Below are 21,614 nucleotides of genomic sequence, written 5' to 3' on the forward strand. Positions count from 1 at the left end.
TGAGAGCTCTAAACAAAGAAGTTTATTGTTCCCTGAAGTACTTGTCCATACAGCTGAGTGGATTTTAAAAAATTGCATTAAGAGAAAACATTTGTGACAATTTATCTTGTGAAATGTGCAGCTTATACAAAACTCCTAATGGTCTAGTGGAAGTTCTGTCAGCATGTTTGGGATGGTGTCCATAAAGTGCTGAGTGCCTTTTGCATTTATGATTAACACAGACCCCTCCAGCGTGTGCCAAAAACCCATCCACACACACTCCTGTCCCTGTGCAGCACCCAGTGGGAGCAGCAGCCATGGGAAGGAGCTCGGTCAGCTGGATGTTCAGGAGTCTTCACTTGAATGGTCGTGGTTACCTGATGCTTCACAGAATCCCAGAGTGGGTTGGGTTGGAAGGGACCTCAAAGATCATCTCATTCCAATCCCCAGAGCTTCAAGTCAAGGTGTAATTCCCTGTGTGTTTGCAGTGTGTGTTCCCCTGTATTAGGAGAAAATGGAGAAGTTTGATCTCTTCCAAATGGGAATGCTGCTGGTTGAGATGGATTTTGGAAGTGGTGCCACTGAGCAGACACCCCTGCAGTTTGCTGTTTAATTTAGATGACTGGGTGCAGGGAGTGCTTTTGTTTTTCAATATATTTTGTAATTTAGGGAAGAAAAGTGCTGGGCTGAGTCAATAAAGCAGGGGTAAGATGTTCCAATTAGAGATTTCTGCTTTTAAGTCATTTGAACACAGGCAAAAATTACTTGATTGCTCCAGAGAGGTACATTTTTGAAAACATTCAGAGATATGTGATAAAATAAATTTATAGCATGGAATTTTCATGTTTTTGCTTCTGCTTAGATTGCCAGGTCAGAGGGAGGCTTTCCATGACAGTGCAAAGCAGACAGCTCTCCCTGGCAGGGGTGGGAGCACTGTGTGTCTGTCCTGGCCAGCCTGAGGTTTGATCACACTGAGGCAAATGCATCAGTCCAGAAAGTGCAAATGCTGGAAAACAGCTCTACTTTTAGGTAGTGGGTTTCAAATAACACTGTGGGAATAGTTGAAGCTTCTGTCCTCTCTCTTGGCTTCTTCATCATGTTGCTTAGAAATACTGAAAGACTTTGCTGGTTTTGATGCCTGGTCAGCATCTGCTGCTTGTTACTGGATTAAAAGCAAACATAAAAAGTAACTGCTCATCAGGAAAGTATTACTTAAAAAAACCCAAAGAAATGAAAATGAAATTAAGAAAGTAGTAGGACACACTGGATCTGGGAAGTCCCTGCCAGCAGCTCAGCTCTGCATCAGTCCATGTGTCCCTCCCAATGTTCTTGTGTTCAGGTGAGGCTGAAGAGCTGCATTGCAGAGAGGGATTTTAAAATAGGGGAATATTAATACTGAAAAAAAAAAAAAAGACACTGTCCCAGTCTGTGCCTGGTTTGCTACTCTGAATCTTGCTGTGGTCAGGTATTTTGGTCACAGCTGCTGTTGGGTGGGAGCCCTGTAGGTATTCGGTGCTCGATTCTGCTGATGTATTTGCACTTACCTGTCATGCAGCTAAAGACACCTGCAAATTACCCCTTGCAGGCTGTGCTGCTGTCTCAGAGCTTTTCCTGGGAAAATCTTGTCTTCAGCTTGTGTAGGGCTTGAAAATTGATTACAGGGCTGAACTTGTTACTGGTTTTTCACAGGGAGGTTTCTGTACACGGATCTGTGCATGGATGAGGCTTGAACCACACAGAAGGAATCAGCACTTGCTATTTTTAGTTTTAGGCCTGTAAATTCACTATACTCTCACTGTTGCACGTTACCTCTTCCCCAAAGCAGTCACATAGTGCTTATATTAAATGATGTCTTCATTTAAAGACATTGATGGTCAGTTAAACACTGTTTGGAAGCTGCCCCTTAAGGATGGATGTCAGTGCCAACTTGGCCAACAGATCTATAGATTAGATGCCTGTTGGATTGCCTATGACTGACATGTTCTAAATTAATTTTTCATGAGTGCTCAGCAGATAGTTTTCTCTGGCTCTTAGTGGAATTTCTTGTAATTCATCTTTCCCAAGGTGCTTCCCAGAGCATTGCTATGAGCAGGGTAGAAGGAATGAGGCTCCTCAGGGTGATGCTGTGAATTCAGGAGGGGCAAACTCAGTTATTTGGCAATCCAAGTTGTGACAGCCAAGCAGGAGGTGCAAGGTTTGCTGTTAGGTTTAATTGCCATAGGGGTCACATGCAGAAGGTGAAAGTTTAAAAGTACATGGAATTTTGTCGTGCTTTGTGGCATTTCTGGTCTGAACATTGTTGTTTTTCTGGTTTTAAAGACTTTGACAAGCAGACATATAATAACCATCTCTCAGTGACAGTTATCCCAGTCCATAAATGTTTTCATCCCAAACAAAGCAGGTGTCTCTGGGTAATAATCATCTTATCAACAAAAGCCAAATTCCAGTCCTTGAGAATTTCCATTTCTGAGATGTAAAAAAATGAAGATCTTTATGAGAATAGATGAAGAGAAAAAACCTCCAGATCTTTACTCTTTCTGCTGAGTTTCCACTGATATAAGGGCTGGGAAAATTCTTTTCCTTGGCATCAGGTCACAGTCGTGGTAGGACACTGTCCAAACTGAAGTGAAACAGCATTAGGGAAAAGGAGTGTTTTGGGTGCTCTGTCACAAAGCAGACGAATGACTAGAAGGTGAAGCTGCTCTGCTGCTGCAAAGCCAGACACTGCCTGGGAAAAGGTTGACTTTTAGTTGAAAACTGGCCTCTGGGCTTTCTTGGAGGTGCAGTTTGGGGTTTCTGCTGAAAGAACTGGGATTCTGTGTGGCAGCTTCTCCCAGAAAATAAAGAGACATGGGGTGTTGTTTTAGTTGTGTTACCTATGTTATATCTAGGCTTATTAACCATGGCTTTAGGAAAGGTCCCTGTTCTTGTAAACTAACTTGGTGGGAATCTGTGAGCTGGGGAAAATAGATGTTTATTCCCTTTAATCTAAAACTGTGTTACTTTTCTGGTATCCTAGTGATGCTTAAGTAACTGAAATTTAAATTAAATTTATGTGGCACTGAGCATCATTCTGTTGATGCAGCTCAGTTGGAAGTCCTTCAGAAAAGGATAACTCTTGGACTTGCTCAGTTCCAACCTTCTCTAATAATGCAGCAGGGCCAGAGTCCTGTCCATCCCACTGGCCAGTCTCTTCTGGAAGCTGACTCAGCTCTTGCTGACTTTGGAGCAGAAGTTGGGTCCAGGTTTCATTTGCTCCCAAGTTGGGTTGGCTTTGAGCTGACTGACCTGAAGGTGAACTTGTTCCTGAAATCCCTCCCAGGAGTCATTTATTTCTTCTCCCCTCCAAACAACCCAAAGCCTGAGCTGCAGCAAGAGCCACTGATGTAGAAAGTTCACGTCTAAAAATAGCTTGTGGTGTAGAGATAAATAGTTTCCTGATTAACACTTCATTTAAATAATTTGGTGCTATTAAATTTCCTTACAGTAGTGACTGTACAGTATGTGAGTATCCCAAAATGTGTGAGTTCCAGGCCGTCGTTAAGGGTGCTGAAGGTTGTTATCTGCTAACTCTGGGTGACATTTCAGATGCCACAGGAACAGCAGCTTCACATTCTTATCAGTGTGAGTTTTCTGGCTGTTATTAATTGTGATCATCTATCAAATCATCAGTGGTTTTTGTAGACCATACAATAATTTTTTTTAATTGGAGGGCACTGTGAGGATTCAGATGTTGTGATCAGGCTGATGATGAGTAAAAACGTTTATCAAGCCAAGAGCTCACAGGCAGTTGCTCCACAGCCTGTAGATCGTGGGTGCCTTTGCAGACAAATGCTAAACTGAGTCCTAAATTCTTGAATGTGCTCTCAATTCTTTACTTGGAGGTCCCTGAGGTTGTGTACTGGGGCGGTGTGGACACGACAAAGCCAGGTTTGATCTGGTGTGGTTCCCCCAAGTTGGTTGTTGGCAGGTATTTCACTAATTTTGCAGTCTGACGAGGTACGTGAGGTGATTGGATTGAACGTGAAACGTGGGGTTCATGGATTTGCCACAGACCACAAATACAAGTTTGTGATTTACTTTTGTCATTAATCACCCGAGTCAATTTTCCATTTGATTGGGTTTGCTGTTAGTTCAGTGATACACAGCTGCAGCAATGGAAGGAGAAGTTGTCAGTTTGCTCGTTTCCGAGGAAAAAAAGCCCAATTTGAAGTGCATCGGAGATTTCCCTTTCATCCCACTAGAGGGGGATCCCTCAAGGTCATCTTCTCCCATTCCTGTGGACTAGGATTTGCTCTTTCCAGAACTAGAGAGCAAGAAACTTTCACTGAGTACCCTATGTTCCTCAATAACGGGGGTAAAGGAGCAGGGCACGTGTGAGCCTTAATAAAATAAGTATTTGATAAAATAACTGCATTTGTTAAATATTGGGGGTAAAAAAGAGTTTGCTTAGGTTTTCTCTTTAGGGAAGGAGGGGAGAAAGGAACTGTCTGAGGATCCTTTCTAGAGGTGGGCAGAGGGTGCCCGTCCCCGGTGATGCTGAGGTGGGCTGAGGGCAGGAATGTGTCGGGGAGCCTCAGGAGGGTGACAGACAAACCGCAGCCGGTGCTGCTCAGCCCGTGCCTGTTTCCCTCCCACTGATTTTCATGCCTCCATGGCACCATATCCTGAATAAAATCCCAGCTCTGCCCTGTCCACCTGGTGCAATCCCACTGACTCCTGACGGCTGCTGCGGGTGGTACCAACTGGTTGGACGTTCAGACCTTCGCGGGGTTGTTCGCTCTCTTTCCCCCGGTGATTTGAAGATATTAAAGCCATCAGGAGGGTTGAAGCTGATTTACTAAACGGGGAAAAAAATTCACAAATGTGTTTGGAGTATTGAACTGCCGTTGACATCTAAAGTCCCAACCATGCTGTTTTCCTCCACACTCCAGCAATCAGGACATCCAGCAAACCCATAAAAAACCAAACTAATAGCATGAATATTCAGTGACCTAGAATACTAATTATTGTCATGAATATTAATGCGATCGGACTTGCTTTTTCCTCTTCTCTTTCTATCTGGCTCTTTTTTTTTTTCCCCTCTATTTTTTTTTTTCCACTCAGCCGGCTCTAAAGATGGACCATAATGAGAGCATTTAAGAGAGAGAGCGCTCTCCGCCGTGACAGGGACCGGGGTAATAAGGAGAGCTTGATTAACGTGGTGCACTTGGGGGAGAGATGAGAAGATTCACGTGGGCCTGTTGTGGGGGAGGCAATGAGGCACCGGCGGCTGTGTTGCTGCTCCCTCAGATTAATGAGGCCTAAGAGTGCATTAGGAACAGTGACAAAGGTTTGATCTAATGGGCTCAGTCATTTTTCCTTTGAGTGACAGACGCACAGAAGTAATTGGCTGTGCAGAATGGCAGCTCATTGGCAGTACTTAAGGATACATTATCCCCGTTGTGTGGCCCGCAGAGGCTGTTTATCAAAACTGCTCACACTGCAGACATGCATTCACTTAGCTGCTGTTACAGTGGCAATAGCTATTAAAAAAAAAAAGTCATCTCACATTCATAGCTATTGTCTCTTTTGCGAAAATAAAGTTTCTTTGTTCCTTTCCTTAACAGGCAGGAGGATATGGGAATGCCAAGCAATCATCCCTCCCCATCCTGGAGGGGCTCTGTATGCAGCTCGCGGGGTTTGGGGAGGGTTGTAGCTCGTGGGAAGCTCCCAGAGTTGGTTCAGTTAATCCTGACAGTGCAGGTGAGACCCACCACCCCCTCTCCGGTGCCATGATTAACAACTTCCACAGGCAGTTGATGGGATTAGGAAGCATTTTACATCCCTGGCCTCAGGCCCCTGCACGGGGCTCTGCTGTAGTGTCAGCAGCAACGGACCTGTGAAGGGTTTGATTCTGTGCTGTTATTTTTTGCAAAGTTCAGTTCATGGTTCTCAAGAGGAATGACAACCAAGTAAGAACAATACAAAGTAGAGCTTTTGCCCATGTAAAACCTCTGGGTCTTAAAGCTGCAGTCCCTGAACAAGCAGGTAACCTCAGTCAGGACTTGCCCAGAAAGCCAAGCAAACCTTATTTATTACTTTTATTTGTTAAAACCATTGCCAGGAAAGGAAAACACACTTTGATCCCAGCAGAATAAATAGTCGGGGATCTTGAGCAGGAGCCCGTGGTGAAGATCTTGGGTTTAACTTTCTTTTAGAAGAGATGTCTCCTCTGATGACTTAATTTTCCTCCACACTTGCTGTGTGGCTTTGGCATTCTCTGAGAATAATAGCTTTCCTCGTTATACTCCCAGCACCATGTCCTTCACTGCCAGGATATTTCTTGGCACTGCCTTGTTTGTTCATTAGTATTGACCCCGCTCGGTCTGTGCGCTGCTAATCGAGCCTGGGTTGTGGGGATGGAGATGGAAGGGCTTCCTCTGTGAATAGCTGCTTATCCTCAGGAATTTTGGGCAGTAAAGAGATGCTTCTGGGGAAAAAAAAGATCTTAAAAATAAGTAGAACCCACAAGCGAGTTGCCTGGTACAGAACTGAAAATGATTGCCAGCGTGTTGAAGGAGAGTTTTAACACTGGAACCACTGTGGTTTGGAAAGTTTTAGGATCACTGAGTGGTTTGGGTTGGAAGGGACCTGAAGGATCATCTAGTTCCAAGCCTCCCTCTCACTCTTTCTTGTTCCATATACGAATAAGCTCAAGATATTTTAAATCCCTGCTCAACCCGGGGCAGAGACAGTGTGCTTGAAACAGAATCCATGGCAATGCTTCAGGGAATTTACCCACTGAAGAAGCTGGCTGTGGAAGTTGGAGCCCTGGTCCCACAGCTGATCTTCTGAGAACATGGCCAGACAGTGCCCTGACACCTGGGCAGTGCCTCCCTTCCAGTGCAGGCTGACTCTCCTCAGCTGGAGAGGAAAGGAGCTGGAAGTAGCTGTTTTCCCAGATTTCAGTGCAGCGTGAAATCTCCAGAGTGGGTGAGGAAAGGAGGATCCCTCTGGAAAAGATGAATGCTGAGGCAGCAAACTGAAGGAACCCAGAAGAGCCATCCCCAAATTCTCCTGGTCCCAAGGGTCGTATCTACAGGTGAAGCAGAGGCAGAAAGTACAGCAGGGATGATCAGACATTCCTCAGGGAGGGTTTGTCCACTGGAAAGATTTCTGCACAACTCTGGGAATTAACCCCTGAGCAGGATGCAGAGGGCAGGGGAAGGGAATGCTTCCCATCCTTTTGCAGCCAGCAAGGAGGCCTCTCCCTTTCTCTTTACACCCTAATGCCTGAAAAGGCTTGAGGGAGCAGTGCTGGGTGTGGATTGGGAATGGGCGTCCAACAGCCCATGTAACCTACTTGACAGTGCCTTTTGATGAATTAGAGGGCATTTCAAGAATAGGCAGAATTCCTGCAACACAGATTGACCCAACATGATTTGAAACAATTAACCCTCTGATATCAAGAGTCAGGATTTCCTGACCCACAACTCTAATGTATTTTTCATTAGTTCTAACAGCTGGTGAGCGCAACCCTCTGGCCTTAAGAGGTTTATTTCCCTTTTTCTTCCTTTTTTTTTTTTTTCGGGAGAGAAACTCATTGTGAACATGAAGAGCTTGGCACAAATAAAACATGACCATAGAGAAAGCATAGCAGTGGGCTGCAGTTTGTCTGATTCAGTCTTTCTGTGCAGCCTCTCTGCGGGTCTTGCACGCTGCTGCTTCATGGAAAAATGCAGTTCTGCTTCATGACTCTTGCAGTGTCTGCTGGTCTCATAAATCCATGAGTAGTTGCACTCAGGAATGTAAGTTCTTGTAGCCGATTTGTTTGGGAGGAATCACAGCTGTGTCTGCAGTGGGAAATGAAGATCACTTGTGTGTCGAAGTCACTTGTTTCTCACTTCTGGGTGCAGTGAGAGCTGTGTTGGCTGTGCAGGTGTGATTACTGGCTGCTGGAGTTGGTGAAGGCTTGAAGTGATGTGTCTGTTGAGGTAACCTGTGCTGCCCAGCGGTGATTCACTGTACTACTGAGTTAAAAAACAGCAAAAGAGGGATTGCTGCCATGCTGCCCACAGAACTGCTCCACTGCAGGAGCAGTGTGACAAAAACTCTGAGTGGTTTCTGGTTTGTGGGACAAGTTACAGCGTTTATGTAAGAGAACATTTATATCAACCTCAACTGCTTATTTTATTAATTTAATTAATTTTTGTAATAGAGCCTTTATCTTTTGTCTTTTACTGACCAGATCCACCCTTAACATCTTGTCCCCTGTGTTTGTATAAATCTTTGTTATTTTCATAGCATTTCTAAGGACTGTAACCTGACCTTGCATTTATGGTTTGTTGTTTTACAAATCCGCAACAACTGAGTAGGAAGAGCCGAAGTGGCTCCCTTCTTTTTGGGAAATGGAGACACGTTCTGCCCCCAGGGTGTGTGTTTCTCTCAGCCTCTCATTACCTACGTACATGGCTTAATTCCTCTTGTGCCCAGTCTCGCCTTCACTTGCTCTTTGCAGTGATTTATGCTGAATAAATGGGGATATAAATTGGATTTTGTGTGAGCACGCTCACTCTTCTTAGAGGCACTTCTGCTGAGCATTGGCCAAACCTGGAAATTACCTTGAATCTTAATTTGGAAGGGTTTTGTGGAACTTAATTGTCTGAACGTTTTGTAAGCGCGATCATAACGGGGTGTTTTATAACATCAGAAAAGATAGTTTTAATAAAGCTGTCTAGAGCTAGAAAGAGGAATTCTTCCTTTGATGCTCCTTTGGTAGATGAAAACATTTTTGTTCAATAGGAGACCAGCATCTTTTTTTTTGCTCATTTGAGACAAGTTCTGGCAACATACTGATATTCATTCAAATATAAATGCCATATTCCCTTTGAAATGCAAATTGTTTAAAGAAAAATAGCATATGGTAGAGGTAAGTACCTTTTCAAATCAGCTCCCACACTTTAGGGATGTGAGTACAGCTAAAATTATTCTTTGGAAAGAATCTGGAGCCTTTGACACATTGAAGCTTGAACTAATCAAGGCTTCCCAGTAAGCATATACACATATCCATATCAAGGAAACAGTGCTGAGAATACATGGATTAGCATAGTAATTTAACTGCCCCCTGCTAATCAACTTAAGCAACCAGCTGATGCATTTGGGATGTATCTGAAGAGACAACTCTTTCACAGCTCCAGAATGGGCCAAGTAACTGTCCAGGAGTTTGGGGTTAATGTGAAGATGGGTGTCTGTCTGTCAGTGAGAGAGAGGTGTGCTTATGTGCGTACAGATGTACAGATGGGGGGCAAGAGATGCAGGATGCATCTTGCAGGAGCTCAATGTAAAGGCTTCATGTGCCTAACCCAATATACAGGCTTCCCTTTTCACAGAATCATCGAATCCCAGAGTGGTTTGGGTTGGAGGGACCTTTAAATCTCCTCTAGTCCCTGGGCAGGGACACCCTCAGAATTTTCACTGGGTGCTGCTGGCCTCCTCTTTTGAACAACTCTGCTGGTGAGGCTTTATCTGTGAGGAAAATGAAAGGGCATTTGCCAGGTCTGGGTTGGGCTTTGCCTGTTGTAGGTGGGAAGAGCTGTGGGACTGTTCTGTAGGAGCTGTGTGTGGAATGCACCGTGTGCAGGAGCAGGGGCTGCCTTTCAGTGCTCCTTGCTCTGGGGTACAGCGCTGGTGCCTGGTGGGGTGGTGGGATACATGTCCTGGGCCTGCTGCACTTTGTGGAAAAATTAGCAATGGATAGGGAAATAATGACGTTTAAATAAGATTGTAAATAATGAGTTTGGGCTAGAGCTGAACACGTTGAGGAGAGGGAGAGGAAAGGACACACTATTTTCTGTTATCTGGCCCTTTTGTTATCTACCCATGGGTTCTGGCTTGAGGGTCTGATATATCATGAAAATATACACCCCCCAGCACCTGGACAAAGTGGAAATTAATCCTGAATAAATGTTATTGGAAGGGTTGCAGGGCTACCAGACTATGGCAGTAGGAAGGACAGATCTGAGTTAGTGACATCTCCGCTCAGTAAAGTGTTACCTTATGGCGCTTGGCACCTATTTTGTGCTTGCACCCCTCACCCTTCAGAAAGGTGAAGTGAAAGGAAAAACCTTCTTTGTTTTGCAGAATAAGTCACTTCTCAACAGGTTCATATCATAAGGTGAGGTTGGAGTTTCATCAGATGGGATTGAGGTGAAAGTACAGCTTTTGGTGCTGATGTGGTGGTGTAGAAGTCAAGATATTCTCGTTTTAAGGCTTTGCTTTTGCATCATGGTTAGAAAGTGGAGGCTCATGTTCCAAAGCTTGTGGACTGGGTGAAGGATGTCAGTGTAGAAATATCACTGCTTATGTTGTGTCTGTGTTGGCCTGAATCTCGAGTTTCTAGAGTGCATTTGGTCTCAAGCTCTGTCATTCCCATCGGCCACTCCGTTTCGTTTGGTGGATCATCAAAATAATTTAATAATGTTTATACTTTTTCTGATTTTAAAAAACAGAGGAGAAGGGCATTTAGAAGTGAGCATCAGCAGCATCACGGAGGTTTTGGAAGGAGATAGTTCTTTTAGGAGACCTCAAAATATATGTACTGTCAGCTCCTGTTTCCATTTTCTATTGTGATTTTAAGGTGCTGAGCTACAATTCGATCCTCTGCTCTGGACTCTCATGCCTTGGGAGGTCCCAGCATGATTCCAAAATCCACTTCAGACTTTGCATAGTTAAACAACTTGGTTTTTCTGTCTGTATTTCATATCAGAGATGCCACACAGAAGTTCTCGAGGCTGAGTAAGTACACTGAAGACACAGATACCGTGATGGATCTGTGTTAAGGACTAAGGATGAGATTTAGTCTTGGGAAAGGGGAGGAGAGAAAGGGACAATTATGCCAACTCTAATAAACACAAAGTAGTTCACTAAGCTCTGCTGTCTTCCCAAAGGCTGCTCTGGGAAAAGACATAATGATAGAACTGGGAGTCAGGAGATCTGGGTTTTATTTTCAAGTCTGCCACAATCTTCCTTTGTGGCCCTGGGTCATTTAACCTCTGAAAAATGGGGGAAATGATAGCAGATAATTAACAACCTCACAGGAGCATTGAAAATTAATTCATTAATTTTTCTGAACTCATCAGTAGAAGGTGCAATGGAAATGCAAAGTGTGAGGGTATGTTATAAAATTGTGTCTGTTCCTTTCCTTCTACATGTGTTTTTTAAGAGTATTTTTCAATCCACAGAAGACCTGTGGGGCACCTTTTGAGAGCCTGCCATGAGGAAGGAAACTAGCATTGTGAATTCTTTGTAGCCCTGTAATATGCAAGACCTGTGCTGGGAATGGAGTAAAATGTGCTCAGAAGCCAAAACTGTGGAGAGCAGACTTTGGCCCATAGCAGGTTGTGAGCAAGACCATCAGGAACCTGAGTTTCTGGAAAGGTTTTAATTGTTTCTGCTCTAAAATTTAGTCACTCTTCTCCCGTTTTGTGGTGAGAAACCTGTCCCTGTCGCTCCCCCTCACACACACCTCCCAGCATTTTAAGGTCCTCTTCCTCAGTGATGGTGAAAACACAGAATTATTTCCAGTGTTTATTGGGTAAAGGCTGTTCTTTGTGTCTCCCCTTTTGTGTCACAGGCCTTCAGGTGAGTTGTGATGGGTGTGTTCTGTGGGGTAGGACACAGGAATGACACCTGCAGTCAGTCCAGTGTGTGCTTTTTGTCCTGGTACTGGTTTAAGATTAAAAGCCCAAATAAGTTTTTGCTTGGTCTCACAATTCTAGGAGTCATTTTCTCCCCTTGGTTTCACTTTGGGGAAAGACTGTGCGAGATATTATTTAGAGGTAGATTCTTTTAAACTCTTTGAGTTGGCTTGGTTGTCCCATCTCAGTTGCTTGCATGAAGAGTGGTTTTCAGGAATAAATTCGTTTTTTGTGCACAGTTTCTTTCGTAACAAGCAGAGAACCTCTACAGAAAGTGACTGGTGGCAGGGTGGTGAAAGATCGTGTTTTCAATGAACAGAACGAGATGAAATGGTGAAAATTCAGGCTCTTTAGTCAGAGGTTCTGAGCTAGGTTGCTGAAGTGGGTGGTGGCCCAGAGCCCTGCTGGCAGGGCCGTTGTGCCGAGGCCTTCAGGGAGGGTTTTGTGGCGTAACCTCTGCGTGTGCTCTGTTAAGATACACCCGTCCATCCTCGTGCAAATCCGTGCTGTGTTCTCTATTGACACGATTTGTTTTCCATTTGTGCCTAGGGAACGTGACTACTAGCACATCTGTGTCTCAGATGGCCAGTGGGATCAGTCTGGTGTCCTTCAACAGCCGCCCGGACGGGTTGCACCAGCGCTCCTACTCGGTCTCCAGTGCAGATCAGTGGAGCGAGGCAACAGTCATTGCAAACTCTGGCATTAGCAGTGGTAAGAAACCTGGAGCTGGGGGGGGAATACGTGCTTTGGGGTGAAGGGGGAGTTTGGTGCTTTGCTTTTTTTTCCAAAGGAAAGAATGCACTGATGCAGCCTGGTGTTGGTGCCGCTGCACTGCTGGGGGTCAGACCTGGAGCATGTGAGGGGGAAAGAGAAAGGAGATAAAAGACAATGGATCGATGCAGTGCTTTTTTTTCAAGGCCAGGGACTGACAGGACAAGGGGGAAAGGCTTTAAACAGACGGAGAGTGGGGTTAGTTGGGATATGGGGAAGAAATTCTTTCCTGTGAGGGTGGGGAGGCCCTGGCACAGGTTGCCCAGAGAAGCTGTGGCTGCCCCTGGATCCCTGGAAGTGTCCAAGGCCAGGTTGGACGGGGCTTGGAGCAACCTGGGCTGGTGGAAGGTGTCCCTGCCCATGGCAGGGGGTGGGACTGGATGAGCTTTAAGGTCCCTCCCACCCAAACCATTCTGGGATTCTGTGATAATGCACCTGAAATTAAAATTAAGCATTATTATAATTACGTTAGCTCTTCCTGTTGAAAAAAGAATCATTAGAAGGGTTTGGGTGGGAAGGGAACTTGAAGATCATCTCATTCCACCCCCTGCCATGGGCAGGGACACCTTCCACTAGCCCAGGTTGTTCCCAGCCCTGTCCAACCTGGCCTTGGGCACTTCCAGGGATGGGGCAGCCACATATTGTATGTTGTTGGCTTGATATTCTGATTTCCTTACCCTGTGGTGGGCATTAGCAGTAGGTGTTAGTATTAAGTAGGTATTAGCAGTAAATGATCCTCCAGATATTTTTATCCACGTGTCCTTTCTCTGCTGTGCTCTCACTCTAATCCCTGCATTCTTCTGGCATAGCTGTAGTGTTTCCTCAGTGGAGCATTTGAAAGTATTAAAAGGAGCAAACACTATTCCAGATGGTGCTTTGGAATTACTACACTGCAGCAGTGAGACAGGGGTGTTTGTTTTTTGAAGGGTAGATGTGATACTTGGTGTCTCTGGCCTCGAAGGAGTGTCTAGGAAGGGCAGGGCTGTAATGCTGGTCACCTGTGGGTGACCTGATGCAAATTAGAGCATCCTTGGAGCAGCCAGGTGGGTGGGCTGGGGCTCAGGTGTGCAGCAGAGATGATTCATACCAGCAGGGCACACGTGTCTGGGAGTGTGGGGTTTAAAGGGCACATGAGGAAACCTTGGAAAGTTCAGGAAATGGGGAAAAGGAGAAGAGTGTGTGGAAAAAAAACCTGAGAAGAAAGTGAGAATATGGATAGCAGGGAGAAATGTGAATAAGACAGGAGAAAGGGAAGGAAAACTGGTTCTGATGGCTGTCTCTAAAATGAGGAGAGTTAGGGGGATATGAGAACTATTGCACATGTCCCATACATACATACCTATAGGTATAGATATATTCTAGAATCATAGAATATTAGGGGGTTGGAATGGACCTTCAGGACCATCTAGTCCCAACCCCACTGCTGTGGGCAGGGACACCTCCCACTGTCCCAGGGTGCTCAAGGCCTTATCCAGCCTGGCCTTGGACACTTCCAGGGATGGGGCAGCCACAGCTTTTCTGGGCAACCTGTGCCAGTGTGTAATGTGTGTCCCTGTAAGGTTTGAATCTGGGTATACCCCTGATTGTGTCTCTGGGTTTTTAAGCAGCTCTGAACAGCTTTTCAGTGCCACCTTATGAGAACAGAGGGGTTAAAGTCACCATTACCTTGTTTCTGAGTGGCATTAGCTATCCAAGTCCTAGTTACTGAAGCACGTGCATTTCTGGAGCTGTAAACATGTGGGCAGCACCTTCAGGAGAGTGACACCTGCATTAAAATAGTCCAGATTTTGGCTAAGAATTTTCTAAAGCAAGCAGACTTGATTGGAGCCTCGCTGAAAGGCAGAGATGCTGTAAAATCAATTAAAGGTGTCCACCCAGCTCTCCTGCTCCTCTGGAGCAGGGCAGACAGCGCTGCCCTGCTTGGGTGCTGAACTGCTTTCCCAGTTAAGACTTTATATTTTCTTTCCTGAGCTGCTTTGTCGTTTTAATCCAGCCCAATTCTGCCTCCCTTCTGAAAGGTTAGGCCAAAGTTTGCGCCTATTTTTTTTCTTTTTGCACTCTTCTTTTCTCCTGTAGGTTCTCAAAGGCAGGCTGGGCAGTGTTGGGTGCTGGCTCTGGCAGGAGAGCAGGCAGAGGCCCCTGTGCAGTGAGCAGTGCTGTGCAGGCAGGGGAGCAGTGCTGTCCCCGTGCCAGAGGGAGCAGCCGAGGCTGCAGCAGAGAAGAGCCTTCCAAATGCAGAATTCACTGAATTCCCACAAGCGGCGTGGAAACAGAATGTTAGAAAGTAGAAATAGTACCTAAATTCCTGCCTTTTCCCAGCCCCTTCTTTTGGTAATACTGTGTTTGCTGGACTTGTCTTTTGCTCCTGCTGCTGAGCTGGAGCTGATTCCCAATCCCTGGTGAAGGGAACCTTTTCTCCTCCCCAGCTCTGCGCTCCCACGGATGTGCAGTGCCTTCTTCTCACTTGGCACTCATGGCTCAGGAGAGACAACAGCTAGAATTACCTAGGAAATATTTATTTTAAAATTGCAGGTGACTGGAGGGTATATATTCCCAGGAATAACCTGGCTGGAGTAATTTCTTGCAGACATTCCAATATTAAAAAAAAAGAAAAAAATTTTCAAAATATTGCTTTATAAATAAGAGGGAAAGTTGGACTAACAATGAGTTTTAGACAACTAAGGGTCAGCAGAATCAGAAGTGTTATGATAAAGCTGCTGCAGAACCTCAAGAATAATTGATTGCTCTCAGTGTATCATCTTTGGATAAGCTCAGAAATGTCCTTTATGTTGGCAAGTTGACGCATGAAAAACCCTTTTTAATTTCAGGGGGTTTTTTCTCCATTAAAAGATTTTTGAATTTTAGTCATAAAAAGCTAATACTGTGAAAGCAGCAGGTACAGTGAGAAGCTAAGCATCTTTTGGAATTCAAATGCCAATGTACTGGAGGATATCCTGCTTATTGTCACATGGTTTTATTGTAGACAAAATAACATATTGGGATTCAATTTTTCTCTGCACCTTTTTTTCACATTAAATTAATACTTTGTGTGGCTCCGGAGAACTTTTCAAAGTCTTCCAAACCAGACCTTTGGTTTCCTGGGGCTTCTGTCTTTCAAGCAGCTGTGAACATCTCCTAATTAGATAAATTACTTTGTAGTGGGCAGAGCCACAAAACAGGAGGTGCTGGTTAAATTAAAGGGGAAAAATAGAAAAATCCATTCTCTGAAATGGAATGCCCCACTGCTTTATGACTATTACTGTGGTAAGGTTTTACATTTAAGTACCTGAGGTTTAAAATTAAATGTCTAATATAATTTGGCACTGGTAACGTGAAACCTGTGACTGCCCTTGGAGAAAATCCTGACAGCTTAGTTTGGTGCTTAAATTGCTGTCTCTGGCTGGTGAGTGGCTCGTGAGGCTGGATCAGTATTTAGCTGAATCCCACCTGCTGTTCAGCATCATTTGCAATGCAGCAACATATTTGCCTCAGAAACTCCCGAAATTTCCAAAGGCTGTTCCAGCAGCACATGAAAAATTAATTCTTTTTGCTTTTTTCTTCCCCCTGTACTCTTGTAAGTACTTGACAGAAGTAATTTTAGCAGCGGGAGAGAATAAAAACTGGGGGCAGTAAATCCCTGTCCAGGAACCTCTTGTGTAGATTCTTTATGGACCCAGAATTGATCTACGTGTCAGATCCTGATGTAGTTTCAACTGTTTATCACCCTAATGGTGTTAGAGAGACCATGAGCATCAACTTATAATCCTCCATGAAAGAAATTGGTGTTTGCAGTCAATGAAGGAGCAGCTCAGCTTTATTGATAGATTTAGAACAATTACTGCTGCTCCAGCTATTGGCTGAGAGGTTTTCCTGGATCCTGCTGGAGGCCTGCCATGTTTTGTCTTTGATAAAGCTTTTCCTTGATGGATTTTTTTTTAGTCCACAGAGAATTATCTGTAGTTGCTCATTGCTGGGGAACAGGAGGGTTGCCTGGTCTCATTTGTGACCTGTTCAGGCGTTGAAGTTTCTGTCAACAATGTGCATCCCACAATTCCTCCTCTGCAAATTCAGATCTTATTTCCATAAAATCACAGAATTGTTAAGGTTGGAAAAACCCTCCCAGCCCATGAAGTCCCCCCTGTGCCCGATCCCTGCCTTGTCACCCAGCCCAGAGCACTGAGTGCCACTTCCAGTCATTCCTTGGATACCTCCAGGGATGGGGACTCCACCACCTCCCTGGGCAGCCCCTGCCAAGGCCTGACCACCCTTTCCAGGAATAAATTCCTCCTGATGTCCAACCTGAGCCTCCCCGGCACACTGCAGTAGAATTGTGGACAGCCACTGTTGTCTGTTCTGCACTTCACAGTTTGTGCATCTCTAAAGAGCTTGTAAGACAGACCCTCAAACTTGCCATCAGAGCTTTTTTTTTGTGACAGAAACCACAAAAATGAGTTTCGTGAGACTTCACTCACAGAAGACCGAGGATGTTATTTCCTACCTGGGGATGAAGCAGCAGCTTGTTCATTCTCCTTTTAAATGTCAGGTTTTATAGATTGGCTTCCAAGGCTGTGTCCTGAGAGTACGAGAGGGAAGGATTCCTTCCTTAAAGACCCAATATTGAGCTGTTCTGGCAGAGCTCTGCAAACAGCACTTTGCATGGGACAGGGATTTCTCTCCTCCAGACTTGTAAATCGTCATTTGAATTCTAGCATGATGTAAAATTCTGCAATAAATCAAATATCTGTTTAAATATCATCCACTTAGGCTTTATCACTGTACAATTGCTTGTACGGGCCATTTGAGCTCAGCTGTAATTTATGGAAGTTGTAATACCTGGTGTCTTTTGAGTTTCTAGCAGTTTGGTGCTCAGGTTTATTGATGTAAAATTGAGTTCTCACTGTGCCGTGGGGTGTGAGAGGTCATTGGAGTGTTGATATTAATGCAGACCTTGCAACTTGCCTTACTTGTCTGATCCTGAGCCCTTGGAACGATTAAATGATGGAACCTTCTGCTGTGTTTTGGAAAAGAAAACAGTTCAGCTTGAATCTGACATCAGAAGAGTGAACCATTTAGAGTTGTTGTAGTTTGATGGGCAAATTGTTGACTAGGATCAATTATGTAATTTCAAATAGATTATCGAATTTCAGAATTATTTGTGTTCAGTGTATACAGATGGTCTAGGTCAGAAGAGCTTTTTCCTCCTTTTTAAGTCAGGAAATCATGACTGAAAAACAAATATAAAGTCATTTTCACCTTTTCTTTTTCCCAGCTGCTCTAGGGCTTCCTGCAGTTCCTAATATTTAATGCAGTAAAATTCACTGTGTATAAGACAGTGTATGTGCATGTAGTTTACATTGCCATTAAAATAGGAAGGGAAAGGGAACATTCATCCGCTTTTCATGCCCTTTTGTGATCAACAGACAAATTGCTCCTGGCAAATAGTTCCAGAGGGAAACTTTGTCAGTTCAGCTGGGGAAACTCTGCTAACAACAACTTATTATTGCCTTTGCTTTGTCAACATACCTTGAGGAAACTCGGGTTATAGAGCACCACTTTTTAGCAATTTCTGGAAAACCATTCCCTTTCAGCATGAGGCTGTGTACAGAGGAGCTCTCAGGATTAAAATTTAGTTGACATCCTTGGCAAGCTCTGACCTGAAATAGCCCAGTGAACTAGAAATATTTAAAAATTCCATGAAGCAATGTCCAAGGAATAAGAAACTGTTATTTTCTCAGATTTGCTGATCCCGCAAGATTTTAGGTTTCAGATTTATTTTAATTTAGGCAGGGAAGAGCCAGTTTGGCAGCCTGTGGTTCCCCAAAATGACATCAGGCAAGCAGGGCAGAGGAATGGTGATAAGTGCTGTGAAAAGGGTTTCAGGACAAGTGGAAATGGCCTCAAGTTGTGCCAGAGGAGGTTTAGATTGGATATTGGGGAGAATTTCTCCACTGAAAGGGTGGTCAGGTGTTGGAAGGGGCTGCCTGGGAGGTGGTGGAGTCCCCATCCCTGGAGGTGTTCCGAAACCTGTGGATGTGGCACCTGGGGGATGTGGTCAGTGCTGGGTTAAGGGTTGGACCCAGTGATCTCGGAGGCTTTCCCAACTGGAATTATTCTCTGAATGATTTCTGTGCCTTCCTCCTGAGCATTCAGGCTGTGGCTGCAGCTCAGAGAACACACCAAGCTGGGGATGAGCCGCTGGTCCTCCTGGACCTTGTGTACAGCAAAGGAGGGAGGTAAAGGAATGGAAGATCTGAAAGCAGTTCCCCGTTTCTGTGTCCGTGGTGGATGAGGAGAGGGCACTGAGGAAGCTCTGAGGTTTAAACTGTCGTGGTGTTGGTTTAAGGAGGACCTTGGGTCTGTGGGCATTTCTGCCCAGCTTTGCTGAGTTTTAGCTGCTTCTGTATTTATCCAGTGCTGCTGTTGACATCCTGAGCCACATTCTGTGGATTTTGACAATTCTCCATCTGCGTTTCTTGTTGAAGAGCCTCTTCTTTCTGCTCTCCCTCTTCCCCTGAATAAAATACAAGGAATTGTTGCATTCAGCAAGTCAGTCCTGTACTTGGTTTCCAAATGCAAGAAACGTGAGTTTGCATCCTCAGATAATTTGACATTGGCAACCTGATGCTCATCTTCGTGTTATTCACAGCCCGAAGTGCCAAATGTCTTGTCAGTAAATTATTTCTGTGACTAACTTAGCTTTTTGAGTGGAACTATAAAGCTTTGGTGTTTCCCAGTGTTTACTTATGGATGCTTAAATACATAATTTGCACTTAGCTTTGCTTAGGATTTGCACTGAAGTAGGGATGCAAATGGCATGTTCCTTGTGATAGGGGAAAAAAAAGATGATTTCTTTTTTGTGATGTTGATTAATCTGACTTGACTGTCAAGCAGTGTTCAGTAAATAAGTGCTTTTTCTGCCTGTAGCTGGGCCTGGTTGTCACACCTCTGTTATCACCACTCAGGAGAAAGGAGGGGAAAAAACCCTCAAAGTAGAGCAATTTACTTTTATTTTTGGAGCATAAACTTTACCTTGACAGGGCAGTGAGGAGAAAAATGTTGTCTTCATCAGCTCTTTTAAGCTCATGGCTGGGAGACACTGTCCAAAAGTCAGGAGTTCTCAAGTAAGGAAGTCGGAACCCTTAATGTCAGGTTTAATACTGATGATTGTACCCCTGGACAGGGAAGTTCTTTATCAGGGAGGCCATCCTGAAATCTCTTTTGTATTTAAAAGAGAGTTTAATCTTCCCAAGGTTTTTATTTTGTATGTTTATAGTTTAAAGTTGCTTTAATCTGAAATGTTTGCAGTAATTGCAAGGAAATAAGTGCATGAACCGGATTCACACAAAATCCTGCAGGAGTTTATGGACTTTGAAAAATTGAGTCATATTTGGAGAGAGGAGTATAAATCAAGAGACTCATTCTCAAGTAAGCATAGAGGAAGGGCATAATGCTGCAAGAGCAGAATGTGGCACTTTATGAACTACTCTGATACAAATAATGTGGCTTAAGAATCTCATAAGCCCAGCGCATTCTGTATTTAAGGGCTCCGTGAGGAAGACTTAAAGGAGGGAAAAGAGTAAAAAGTGTACTGATTCCCAAATCAGTACACTTTTATTTTTTCTAAATATTTTTATCTCAATTTAAGTAACCTAAATTTATATAATAATATAAATTCTAAATTTACATGAAGTTTAGCAGTGTTTTAAACACAACGTTGAGAAAGTAAAGAATTGATGTATAACCATCATGGGAGCAGTTCCTGATTTCAGGATTTTTTTCTTTGTACATCTGCACTTTGGAAGTTCAAATAGGTGCTTGCAATAATTACATTTCTTGTTAAATGTGCAGTGCTTTGTTCTGGAGGATCTGGATGAAGCGTGTGCAAGAAATGCACATGATGCTTTTATTTCTTCTCCGGCTTGATGAAGTTTCTGTTCCAATTAAGAACAGGGCAGGTGTCTCATCAGGCACAGCTCTTGGCAGGCTCGGATTCTTTCCAGTCCAGATCACAGAGCGAGGGGTCCAGGGATGTTGTGTATTCCTTACCTATGGAATCCAACACTTCAAAGCTGCTTCACAGTGTCTGCGGTTGGAGGAGTGAAAGGAGCCTCTGTGTTCAATCCGAGCCGTGGCTCGGCCACAACCTGTTGATTGTTGGGGGACAGCTGGAGCGCAGAGACCCGGCCTTCCCCAGGTGGGGCAGCAGCTCCTTTCAAGTCTCCAGGCCCTTCATTTGTCACAGTTGATCTCATCCCTCCATTCAGCCTCGGCTGTGCCACCCACGGGCCGGGTCAATGAGGAGGATCCAGTTTACGAGGGGCTTTTCTGCTGCCTGGGTTTTGTGAGGACAAAGGGAGGGCCCGGGCTTTGGGTGTCTGAGCCCTCAGAAGAGCTGGCAGGAGCCAGAAAGAGGCTTGATTAAATTGGAAAATTAAAAAGTAAGTTTGGTGATGACATTTATGCCATCTGACACCTGTAAAGGGCAGCAAACACAGAGCTTTGTGTTTTAAAGGCTTCACTTTTCGGCTCTAGGTTTCTGCAATAGGAAAAGGTTTGATTTTGCCTTTGATTAAGAGTGTTCTTGGTGTTGCTTCCGTTATTTCTTTTCCCTTCTGACACTGGTGCTCATGGCACACGTTACCAGGAAAGCCTTAGCTTTTTCCTGCCTAGCATGGTGCAATTAGCAGCCAATTTGCTATACAGCGATTATTCAGCCTTAATTGGAAAATGTTAATAGTGAAAGTCTCTTGATTTTATTGTTTCTTTTTTTTTTTTTTTTACTCCAAAACACTGACATTAGGGCTTGTCACTGCAGTCTGGTGGACTGACAGTGGAGAGTTTCCTAACCTCTTCTCAATTACCGAGTGGGTTTGATGCTTGAAGTTATCCACAGGTTATACAGACTGAAGGTTAAAGTACAGGAGTAGAGACGAGATGTCTTTCTGGCTCCGAGCATCTCTTTGAAGAGAGTCAGTTCTTCCTCTCTGTCTTACTTTGCCTATCTTGAAACACAAGGTAAATATTTTAGTAGGAAGTGATTCAGTAAGCCATGGGGTCATTATTTTCCAAGTGCCTCGAGACCTCAAGGCTCTGTTTCAAAGCACAGTGTTGTTAAATGAGGGTTTTTAATGCAATTAGGAGACAATGCTGAGGGTTAGATCAGGGTGGAGCTGTGCTCCTCTCTGT

At 44.3% G+C, this 21,614-nt stretch overlaps 1 protein-coding gene across 14 annotated transcripts in view; it reads left to right on the plus strand.

The window, feature by feature from the left end:
* The window catches only part of LOC135416934 (arf-GAP with GTPase, ANK repeat and PH domain-containing protein 1), a 319,524-nt gene that overhangs the window by 203,764 nt on the left and 94,146 nt on the right, over positions 1-21,614 (plus strand). For 10 of the 14 annotated variants that reach the window (XM_064660296.1, XM_064660297.1, XM_064660299.1 and 7 more), the window contains one exon: positions 12,207-12,368. The exons of the other annotated variants lie outside the window; for them this stretch is intronic. In XM_064660296.1, coding sequence (XP_064516366.1) covers positions 12,207-12,368 — 162 coding nt within the window. The remainder of the gene's footprint in view (positions 1-12,206; positions 12,369-21,614) is intronic. 14 annotated transcript variants of the gene reach the window in all.

Source organism: Pseudopipra pipra, chromosome 7, assembly GCF_036250125.1.
Source record: "Pseudopipra pipra isolate bDixPip1 chromosome 7, bDixPip1.hap1, whole genome shotgun sequence".
Taxonomy (NCBI): domain Eukaryota; kingdom Metazoa; phylum Chordata; class Aves; order Passeriformes; family Pipridae; genus Pseudopipra; species Pseudopipra pipra.